Source organism: Labeo rohita, chromosome 24, assembly GCF_022985175.1.
Source record: "Labeo rohita strain BAU-BD-2019 chromosome 24, IGBB_LRoh.1.0, whole genome shotgun sequence".
NCBI classification, from domain to species: Eukaryota; Metazoa; Chordata; class Actinopteri; order Cypriniformes; family Cyprinidae; genus Labeo; species Labeo rohita.
In genome coordinates this window covers 4030090-4041886 of record NC_066892.1, presented here as the reverse complement: position 1 = coordinate 4041886, position 11797 = coordinate 4030090, and the positions used below count along the sequence as shown (strand labels likewise).

Sequence of the window (11797 nt, the reverse complement as noted above, 5' to 3'; positions counted from 1 at the left end):
GCTTCAGCTTAAACTTATTTTAGTTAGTTGCCAAAGCAACATTGCTAATTATTTTTATAAATTTAAACTACATTTTTAAGTTTATTTTATTTCAATTAAAAATTATTTTTAATATATGTATATATTTTTTTGTTTAATTAATTATTAATTTATTTTTATTTTTCCAAAATGGCAGTAAAAAGCACACAGACACACATGACTATTTGTTAAAAATGCATTTGTATCTTAAAAGTATGTGGATGTACGTCGCTACGTTCAGCTACTTGAATTTTACAGTGATTTTGCAGTACAGGTTTAGATGTTAGCATTTTCAAAATGTCATACAAACGCATACATTATTACCTTATAAGATGCATAATATACTGTATATCAAAATGTGCAAGATCAGATGTGCAAGGTGTCATTTAAATGCTTCACATATCCTGTCTCTCCTCTTGGTTGACAGACAAAAAAAGCCCATTCACTTTAAGGTCCAGCCAAGTACTCAGTAATAAGATAGACTACACATTTCTTAACAGCAGTTCTTCTGAAATATTGCCTTGATAATAATAATAGCAGTAGTGCAAAAGCAATAATTTTCACATTAAAAGGAGTAAAAAACACACAGGTTTCCAGTAAAATGTGTTGTAGATATACACTATCATTCAAAAGTTTGGGGTTAGTGAGATTTTTTTCTCCTTTTTTGCAAGAAATTAATACTTTTATTCAGCAATGATGCATTAAATTGATCAAAAGTGGCAGTAAAGATATTTATAATAAAAAAATGCTGTTCTTTTTATCAAAAAATCCTAAAAGTTTCATGGTTTTCACAAATATATGAAGTAGCACAACTGCTTTCAATATTGATATTAATCAGAAATGATTTCTGAAGGATCACGTGACACTTCAGACTGGAGTAATGATGCTGAAAATTCAGCTTTGATCACAGGAATAAATTACAGTTTACAATATATTCAAACAAAACAAGATAAAACTGTTTTTGCTATTTGTGATCAAATTAATGTTTAAAAAACATAAAAAAATATTACCAACCCCAAACCTTTGAATGCTAGAGTAGCTAAAATCTCTAAAAACACTAAGAAATATTACTCAGCACTACATTCTTGCATAAAAACTGTGCTCAGCCATGGCGCTTTTGCAAAATTTGTATTGCTGTGTATATGCAGTTGAGGTCAAAAGTTTACATACACCTTGCAGAATCTGCAAAATGTTCATTATTTTACCAAAATAAAAGGGATCATGCAAAATGCATGTTATTTTTTATGTAGTACTGACCTGAATAAGATATTTCACATAAAAGACATTTACATAGCTGGGAAAAGCAGGGTAAATTTACCATATTTTGTCTTCTGGGGAACATGTAAGTATCATTTGTAGCATCTGAAGGGCAGTACTAAATGAAAAAAAAAATATGATATTTAGGCAAAATAAGAAAAATATACACATTTTCATTCTGTTCAAAAGTTTTCACCCTCCGGCTCTTAATGCATTGTGGTTTCATTCTGAAGCATCAGTGAGTGTTTGAACCTTCTGTAATAGTTGCATATGAGTCCCTCAGTTGTCCTCAGTGTGATAAGATGGATCTCAGAATAATACACTCATTGTTTGAAAGGGTTCAAATACACAAAAATGCTGAAAAACCAAAGAATTTGTGGGACCTATAGCATTTTCAGGTCCCAGCAGGCAGTTTAACTGTTTAGGACAAACAAGGGACTCATGAACAACTATCTCTAAACAATAAAACACAGTTGTGGATCATTCAGGAAACAACACAGTATTAAAAATCAAGTGTATGTAAACTTTTGAACAGGGTCATTTTTATAAATTCAACTATTATTTTCTCTTCTGGACTCTATGTAAACGTCTTTTAAGTGATATGTCTTATTCAGGTCAGTACTAAATAAAAAATAACATGCATTTTGTATGATCCCTCTTATTTTGGTAAAATATTTAACATTTTGCAGATTCTGCAAGGTGTATGTAAACTTTTGACCTCAACTGTAAATCATAGGACAGTGAGGTCCAAAAGTCAGAGAACACAGAAAAAAGAAAAAGTAATATTTAATATTATGTATCTATTATGTATGTCTGTGTCACTAATCAAATATGAGTATCAGCATGACATTGATCATGTGACTCTTTGTACAGACGCTCAGATTTTCCTTGATGCTTTTTGAAACATCACAAGTTCGTGATCATCAGGTTTTGTTCATGATATTGATTAAAGAAAAAGGGAGACACACCAAATACTGAGGGACTTGTAAAGAAAAGCATTCGCTATAAATGAAAAATCAAGTATTATCACTTTTGAACCCCACTGTATATCTATTATATTGATTGTGGTAACAGGTGATTCAGAGTGACGTGTCCATTTCCTTTTGATCCCTGAGATTGTCATTGGTCCAGCTCTCCAGATCCTGACCAGAGAATCTGAATCAGTCTCTGAATCCATAAAGATCATAACAAACAAGCGTCCCAGATAAACAGGCACCATAAAGACTGGAATACAGTGGACATGCTCTTCACGTGCTGCTTGTGTGTGTCAGGTGTCCGGTGCTCTCGAGGCGTGAAGAGAACAAGCTCATGGAATGTTCTAGAAAGAGCTGATATGTCTCAAAATGCGGGAGCTCTAAATGATCATATTCTAGAACCACGTTCCTGTAGAATCTGAGGGAAAAAAACAGCAGAGGATTTACATAATGCAATAAAAGATTACTAATCTCCACTAAGCTACTGTCAGCAATACCTGAAACACAACAGCCATGTTTGGAATAACATGCTATTCCTACTAAAAGAGTATAGGGTCTGTAGGATTTTTGAATGTTTTTGTAACTTCTTATGCTCACCAAAGCTGCATTTATTTAAGCAAAAATGCAGGAAAATTAGCAAAATTGTGAAATATTATTGCAATTTGAACAAACAGTTTTCTATGTGAATATAAGTTAAAATGTAATTTATTCCTGTGACCAAAGCTGAATTTTCAGCATCATCACTCCAGTCTTCAGCATCACATGATCCTTCAGAAATCATTATAATATGTTGATTTGCTGCTCAAGAAACATTCATGATTATTATCAATGTTGAAAACACTTGTGCTGCTTCATATTTTAATGGAACCCATGATGCTTCGTTTTTTTCAGGATTCTTTGATAAAAAGAAACTTCAAAAGAACAGCATTTATTGGAAATCCAAAATGTTTGTAACATCATGAATGTCTTAGCTGTCACTTCTGAGCAATTTAACATGACTTTGCGAAATATAAGTATTAATTTCTTTTTTAAAAAATCATACTGACCCCAGACTTTTGAACGATAGTATGTAGTATGGTAGTAATCCATTTAGAACACAGCCAAACACACACATGCTGCTTACCTTGGCTTTCTCACTGGGTTGGGTGTTGTTGCCGTATGATTGGTTGTGCAGTTCCTTAGAAACAACACACAAGAACTCCGCCTGATCTTCGTTACCGTAATTATAGGAGGATCCGATATTGACCAGCTACACAAAATGTGAATGAGAGATAGAAATGAAAAGGAACAGATAGAGATTAGCAGCTGTTCTCTGTGAGTGACTGTAGATGGCCAAAGGAATAGTTCACCCAATGATGAAAATGTACTGAATGTTTGCTCACCTTCAGGACATCCAAGATGTAAATGAGTTTGTTTCTTCATCAAAACTAATTTGGAAATGTAGCATTAAATCGCTCACCAATGGATCCTCTGTAGTGAATGGGTGCCGTCAGAATGAGAGTCCAAACAGCTGATAAAAACATCACAATAATCTACAAGTAATCCACAAAACTCCAGTTCATCAATTATTGTCTTGTAAAATTAAAAGCTGTTTTTGTAAGACATTTTTAACTTTAGACAGTTGTTTCTGACTAAAATATGTGTCCTCTATAAATAATATTGCTTTCTCCAGCAAAAAAAGTCATCTTGTCTGAATTAAGTGAGAAATATGCAAACTCCATTTACAAGGAAAAACAGTCCAAAACAGCTCTAAACAATTATATTGGTGGATTTTGATGTGAGAGGACAACAGTAGATGGACTTTTTCACTAGAGGAAGCATTATTATGGATTATGGCCAGAAAAAATTCAAGTAAAATTTAAAGTTAAAACATTTTAATGATGCATGTGTTTCTTTCAAACACGCAGCTTTTGGCTTTACATGATGTTAATTGATGGACTGGAGTGGTGTGGGTTACTTGTGGATCATTGTGATGTTTTTATCAGCTGTTCGGACTCTCATTCTGACGGCACCCATTCACAAAGGATCAGTTGGTGAGCAAGTGATGTAATGCTACATTTCTCCAAATCTGATGAAGTAACAAACTCATCTACATATTGAATGACCAGAGTACATGTTCAGTAAATATTCATTTTTGGGCGAACTATTCCTTTAAAGTGACAGTCCACCATAAAATGCCAATGATTAGGAGTCACTGCCTTAACCCTTAGTGGAGTTTGCTTATATTCAGACTTCAGTGACAACTGCTCATGGAAACATGACATTTCACATATTTTAAATATTAACAAGAATGTGATTTAATTGCATCATTTTGGAGCTTGACAGCATTAGTTTCCATTCACTTTCGTTGTACAGGAACCATGTGAGAATTGTGCAAAATATCTCAATAATGAAGTGAAGGTCATTTTTAGGTGAACAGTCCCTTCAACAAAAATTCAATATGGTGCACCTAAATAGTCAGCATGCTCACGAATGCATTTGCATGCAAAGACTCAGCCCTTGTTAAAAACACTTCTAAACATGCAGAACACGTGTGCATCACCAACATCTGAGCAGGCGACAGCATTCACTGTGACCATTGCAATTAAAACCAATCTTGCGACGGCATGCAGTGGTTAGTGGGAGGACAGGGGATTGTTGGACACACCTCTCCACTGTGGGTGGGGTGAGTTTGGCTTGACTCCTCCCCCTTCACCTCTCGAGACACAATCAGGAAAAACTCTGACTTCTGGGCCCGCCCATAACCTACACTGACAAGCTGCAACAACCAATCAGAGCGTAAGGCAGGGCCTGCATCACACACCGCAGCTCAGCTGAACCGGCGGGAGCCATTCTGATTGTTGTGGAGCTGGAATGACCAGATGAACTAAAGCCGGGTTTGATTTACCTGCTCAAACTTCCATCCGTCTGACATGGTCGAGACCATCTGAGTAAGCTCTTCCTCTTGACACTGCAGCACTCTGTAAACGTGCTTGACCGGTGTCTGAAAACAGAGACAACGATGGTGAAACATGTAAAACATGCAAATAAAGAACATGCCATTTAAATCTAAATTAATTTCATTTATATATGGATTTTTATTCTGCTTTTTTATGCCTGAATGACATTTTATTTCCACAGATGTAGTTCATCAGATTAACTATGGATATCTTTTATGGACTTTTGACAACCACAAAGCGGCAAAATAATTTTTATCTTCATTTCGTACAATAAGTCTAGTTTTTGTGAGAAATTGCGAGAAATAAAGTCAGAATTGTGAGATACAAACTTGCAATTGCATATTTTGCAATTATTTTTTTCTCACAAATGTGAGTTTGTATCTCACAATTCTGACTTATTTCTCGCAACTCCGAGTTTATATCATACAATTCTGAGAAAAAAAGTCCGAATTGTGAGATACAAACCCGCAATTCTGACATTTTCTCAAAATTGTGAGATATAAACTTTTTTTTATAAAGCCATAATAATAATATAAGCTTGCAACTGTAAAAACCAAAGTCAGAATTAAGATATAAACCTGCAATTCTGATTATAAACTTTTTTTTCTCACATCTCGCAATTCCTTTTTTCTCTCAGTTGCGATTTATAACTCACAATTCTGACTTTTTTCAGGATTGTGAGAAATAAACTTGCAATTGTGAGAAATAAAGTCAGAATTCAGAGATATAATCTTGCAATTCTGATTTTTTGCTTGCAAATGCCAGTTTGTGTTTCGCAATTATTTTTTTCTCACAAATGCGAGTTTATATTACACAATTCTGAGAAGCAAACCTGAAATTCTGACTTTTTCTCAAAATTGAGAGATACAAAAGACTTTTTTTACTCAGAATTATGAAATATAAACTCGCAATTTCGATATAAAGTCATAATAACGAGATATAAAGTCAGAATTGCATGATATGAACTTGCAATTGCAAAAACAAAGTCAGACTTGAGATATTAACTCACAATTCTGACTTTCTTTTCTCACATCTCACAATTCCTTTTTTCTCTCAATTTTGAGTTTATATCTTACAATTCTGACTTTGTTACTTGCGACTGCAAGTTTATGTCATGCAATTCTGAGAAAAAGTCAGATTTGTGAGATATAAACTTGCAATTTGCTTTTTTTCTCGCAAATGCTAGTTTGTATCTCTCAATTATTTTTTCTCACGAATCCAAGTTTATATCTCACAGTTCTGATTTGACTTTTTTTCTCAGAATTGTGTGATACAAACTTTGCATTTCTCTGAAAATAATGCAAACCTTCAGAACGTTCGTCAGCCAATCAGATTCAAGCATTCAATGACACCCGTAGTATAAAAAATTATAACAACGAGATATAGAGTCAGAATTGTGGGATATAAACTCACAATTTCAAGAAATAAAGTAGGAATTGAGATATAAACTTGCAAAACTCTTGACTTCTTTCTCGCAGATGCTAGTTTGTATCTCGCAATTATTTTTTCTCACAAATGTGAGTTTGTATCTCACAATTCTGACTTTTTTCTCTCAATTGCGAGTTTATATCTTGTAATTCTCACTTTATAACTCGCAGCTGCAAGTTTATATCACACAATCCTGAGAAAAAAAGTCAATTCTGGCTTCTTCTCAAAATTGTGAGATATAAGTCACAGTCTGAATTTTTCTCAGAATTGTGTGATAAAAAGTTACAATTACCTTTTTAAAGTTTTTATTTAGTGGTGGAAAGGGGTTTCCATGACTAATAATATAATATAATATAATATAATATAATATAATATAATATAATATAATATAATAATTTTCATATTTTTAAGTGTAAACAAAATTTTATATAGCCTTCATACATTTTTAAGTGTCTTAAGGGTTTTTATATGTAACTGTTGCTATTGCAAATTACTGCAAGTATTTTTATTGCTTTAAAATTAAGGGACATATTTTGAACTCTTGTTTCTTGTAGAAAAAGCAATCAGAATTCAGTCACAAAACAGTCACTTTCCCTGAACCTACAATAAATCTTATTAAAGCTATTAAAACATTTCTGTTAATTAAATAAATTAATTAAATTTTACCTAAAATAAAAAAATAAATAAATAAAAGTTGAAGCACTAAAATTGCTGGACTAAAAGATTGACACAACTTGTGATTTGTGATTTTAATAATGCTAAATTAACACTAAGGTTAATAAAAGCTGTAGAAGTATTCTTAGTTCATGTTAATGTAGTTAACTAATGTTAACTAATGAACCTTATTGTAAAGTGTTTCTGAAAAACAAATAAAAATGTCAAAAGCACATCATAAAATCACTAAAAACTAAACAAAAAAACTGAACTAAAACTACAAGTAAGGAAATAATACTAAAAATAACTGTGAATCGCCCACAAAGTGTTGACGCATATCTCAGTTTAAAGTCTGCTTTGATAAAAGGATCTAAAAATAAATAAATGTGTGTGTTTCTGCTCCCTTACGTGTGTCGTCTTGGCTTCTCTTTCACTGATCCTTTCTTTGATGAGTTTTATTAATGATGTGATGTTGTAAAACTCGGCCTCTTCGAGAGCTCCTGAGACACACACACACATGCAAACGGAATGAAAGCTACACAGCAGCAATCACAGACTCAATCACGTCAGTTTGACTGTGGATATGTGTCGTACCCTCCTCCGTCAGGTTCTTGTTGAGGACCAGCTTCCCATGTCTGAGGTAATTCAGCACAGGCCCGAAATACATGGGATCCCTGTCAATCAAATACGCCCCAGACTCATCCTACAGTAGAAATCAACAGAGATCAAAAACGTTAGTTCTCATTATTATTCCAGCGTGTTTTTATTTCAGCATAGCGTGTGAGTCTGTGAACGCTGAGAGAAGAGAAGCATTAGAGGAAAGTGAGTTTAAACATTAATGCTCTGAGCGCTCATACGTGCGCTTGTGGGACTCGGCATCTCTGTCTGTAATGGCACGCAGGCTACAGTCATAAAAAATAGACGTACGAACTCACAGGCTTCAACCAGGACGATTGCAACCGAACCTGGAACAGTGCGTGAGTCTGAAATCACCCTTTTATCAAATCTGGGGCACAAACAGAGTGGAGTGATTTCCCAGAGCCTTAGAGACTCCTGCTCTTTACAGGGTTAAAGCCCCTAGAGAGCAGGATTATTCTGGATTAGGGTTATTTTGAGATTACCGCCTGAGATTTGAGAGATGAGAGGAGGTGAGACAGCCGGAGCTGCGCGAGCACGAAACAATGTGACATGAGCTTTGCAAATGGGACAAATTTAATTTTATTTTTGTTATAGTGCAATGATATCACTTAAATATGCACTTGAACTATTATATGACAAGGTTTGTCTCCTCCAAATAAATAACGCAAAATAATTACTGTTTCGAACAGGTTTCTCAAACACTGCTCCGCCCCTATCTGGCATTGGTTGAACGAACATGTAGCTCCGCCCCCAAAGCAACACCATTGGTGAAAGAATCAAAATACAAATCGTTAACTTTATAATTATCTCTGGATATTATAATGAGATAATTACTAAGATAAAGTATTTTGACAAAAAAATAAAAAAGATTCTAATATTCTAAAGACTGTAGAAAATTATGTTATATTACATCATCTTTGTTTTCTCTATTCTCAGTTTTAAATTTTTATACTTTTTAAAATATTTTTTATATATTTTATTGTTTTTATGGTTTAAAGTGTTTTTTTAACCTGGTTATAACATTAAATAAATCAAAGAAACTTTGAATAGCACTTCAGTTTTAATGTAAATTCATGCAAACGCAAAAAAAATAAATAAATAAATAATTTTTGTTATAGTGCAATGGTGTCATATGCATGTCGCCTCCAAACAAAATATCACAAAATAATTACAGTTTCAAACAAGTTACCCAAATACTGCCCCGCCCCTATCTGCCATTGGTTGAGGCAATAATCTGGGCCAAACGGTACATACTTACAGTTTTTCAAATAAATCAAAATACAGATGGTTTACTTTATAATTTTCTGTGGGTATTAGAAGATATATACTAAGATAAAGTATCTAAAAAAAAAAAATTGTTATCAACTTTATTTTTTCTATTGTTTTCTCAGTTTTCAATTTTTATACTTTAAATATTTTTCATAATTTATAATTATTAATATAAAGTATTTTAACCAAAAAACTTTTAAAAAGATAAATTCTAATATTAGGCAGTATGATTTCATAGACTTTAGAAAATGATCTTATATTGCATAATCTTTTAGTTCTCAGATTTTATATTTTTAAAATATTTTTATATATTTTATCAATTTTCTGATTCAAAGTGGTTTTTAAACCTGGTTATAACATTAAATAAATTAAAAACACTTTGAATAGCACTTCAGTTGTAATGTAAATTCATGCAAACGCAATAAATAAATAAATAAATAATTTTTGTTATAGTGCAATGGTGTCACTTACATATGCATGTTGCCTCCAAACAAAATATCACAAAATAATTACTGTTTCAAACAAGTTAGCCAAATACTGCCCCGCCCCTATCTGCCATTGGTTGAGGCAATAACCTGGGCCAAACGGTTCATACTTACAGTTTTTCAAATAAATCAAAATACAAATGGTTTACTTTATAATTTTCTGTGGGTATTAGAAGATATATACTAAGATAAAGTATCTAAAAAAAAAAAAAAAAAAAAAAAACAACCTAAATTCTAATATTAGGCAGTACGCTTTCATAGACTGTAGAAAATTATTTTATCAACTTTATTTTTTCTATTGTTTTCTCAGTTTTCAATTTTTATACTTTAAATATTTTTTGATATATTTGATCCGTTTTTTCATTCAAAGTGGTTTTTAAACCTGGTTAAAAAACATTTTAAAACTTCAGCTTTAATGCAAATACAAATATTATACAGTAATATTTAATAATCACGTAGACTACAGACATTTTTTTAATTTTTATATTACAAAATATGTTTCTTTCATCAATTCAATATGTCACAATAATGCTGTTTCTAATCAGTTTTTTAAATAAATATTTTTAAAATATTATTAAATAATACTACTAATACTAATTTTTACCTAAATAAAGCCAATTAAAATTAAAAAATGCGTCATTTTTCTGAAGGTTGAAAATAAAACAGAAAATTTCAGGTTTTATACTTGAAAATAGCACATATAATTCAGTGTGTTACCTGACATTAATTTGTAATTAATTGTGAAATTTACTATCAATGAGTGAAAACTGTTTCTACAACAAATTTTTTTCTCAGTGAACATAATACACATTTTTAGTTATTCAGCAAAAAATGTAGTGCATTTTTGGCAGCAAAAACAGATGTTTTTGGGACAAATTAATGACGCATCAGAATCCTTCACTTGAAACCTCCTGTGATCTTCGCCTGTCCCGACCTGTGCAGCATAACCTTTCACCCTGATCTCTGACACCGCTCAGGTGTCATAAGCAGGATTGTGTCCAGATTACAAGGCAAAACTGGGGCAGATGTGCTGATGATGTCATCGCACGGCCACCCCAGGATGCCACAGACAAACAAGGTGTCACAATCCACCCACACGTCTTCCCAGCCACGAACACTCATAGACAAGAACAGAAGAGACCTTGTTCTGGAACTGGGAGAGGAGGGTTGGAACGGACGGTAAAAGTGCGTTTGTTCGTGTCCATCCAACAGGAAAACAACTCTAGACAAAAACAACCATCTGGACAAGCCCCAAATTAACATAGAAACAACAGAAATAACTCTATACAACAATAAACGATTATGAACTTGTGAAGGTTCATACTCACGACCCATTTTAAAGAAACTCCTCAAAATTGAGAAGAAAGAGATCTTTTGTCTCGTGAATGATTTAATAATGATTTATGCATGATTAAGTTATGCTAAATTGAAATTATGATTTGTAGCTGCATAAAATATACAATATATTGTATACATAAAATTGTATAATATTTTTACAATTTAACTGTATTTATGATATCAACATAATAGTATTACAATAATATTTAAACTTAAAATTAAGTAGGTTTTAAATAGGCTGTATTTGAGTCTCGTTTCACAGACTTCTCCACTCTCTAACCTACTTTTCCCAGCCATTCTTTATAAATTACTTACACATCAACTAAATAAATAAATGGTCTGTCGTACATACTAGGTTATTTAGCTCAGTAGAACTGTCGAAATGATCTCTAAATGAAATAAATCAAACTATGGTTACCTTATCCGAATCGAGGTCTGGTTCCGCTTGGCACAGGCGGAACAGGAACGATTTGGGATCCCGGCAGAGCGTCTGTCTGGTGGTCAGAAAATACGTGCCGCCGACGTTCAAACGGACCCACTTGGAGGACCTGTGGTTGAAGGTCTGCGCCGGAGCGGGTCGCCGACAGTCGTGGCCGCTGATCTCGCCGTGACTCTCGGCCATTCTGAGCGCGTTGTTCTGCTGAAATGCGTAACGGTGACCGCGAGTCTCTCCAATGACCAACAGACGCGCGCCGGCGCAGAGAAACACGCCTCACTTTTGTTTTTAGGCACAAGACACTGAAAAGCCACGGGCTGTGCTGTTATTTGCAACATCTAGATGTGCTGTAACGTTGGG

The 11797-nt window shown here is 33.4% G+C and overlaps 1 protein-coding gene across 2 annotated transcripts; it reads right to left on the bottom strand.

Annotated features, from left to right (window-relative positions):
- Positions 1 to 223: 223 nt before the first annotated feature.
- Positions 224 to 11661, bottom strand: kctd5b (potassium channel tetramerization domain containing 5b). Of its 2 annotated transcripts, XM_051098503.1 has the most exons (7): positions 11420 to 11661; positions 7865 to 7973; positions 7679 to 7770; positions 5137 to 5232; positions 4897 to 5007; positions 3373 to 3498; positions 224 to 2667 (listed from the first exon to the last, which is right to left on the bottom strand). In XM_051098503.1, exons 1-7 carry the CDS (start codon positions 11621 to 11623, stop codon positions 2638 to 2640), a joined length of 768 nt encoding a protein of 255 aa, XP_050954460.1. In that variant the 5' UTR covers positions 11624 to 11661; the 3' UTR covers positions 224 to 2637. The 2 variants fall into 2 exon arrangements, with proteins under 2 accessions (XP_050954460.1, XP_050954461.1); XM_051098504.1 differs by lacking the exon at positions 4897 to 5007.
- Between the last annotated feature and the right edge of the window lie 136 nt (positions 11662 to 11797).

Excerpts from the sequence above, each read along its gene's own strand:
- kctd5b (XM_051098503.1), bottom strand. The coding sequence starts at position 11,623 with ATGGCCGAGAGTCACGGCGAGATCAGCGGCCACGACTGTCGGCGACCC. Across the intron at positions 7,974-11,419 it reads CAGACCTCGATTCGGATAAG|GATGAGTCTGGGGCGTATTT; the intron begins GTAACCATAGTT and ends TTTCTACTGTAG. Across the intron at positions 3,499-4,896 it reads ACCCCACCCACAGTGGAGAG|CTGGTCAATATCGGATCCTC; the intron begins GTGTGTCCAACA and ends CATTTTGTGTAG.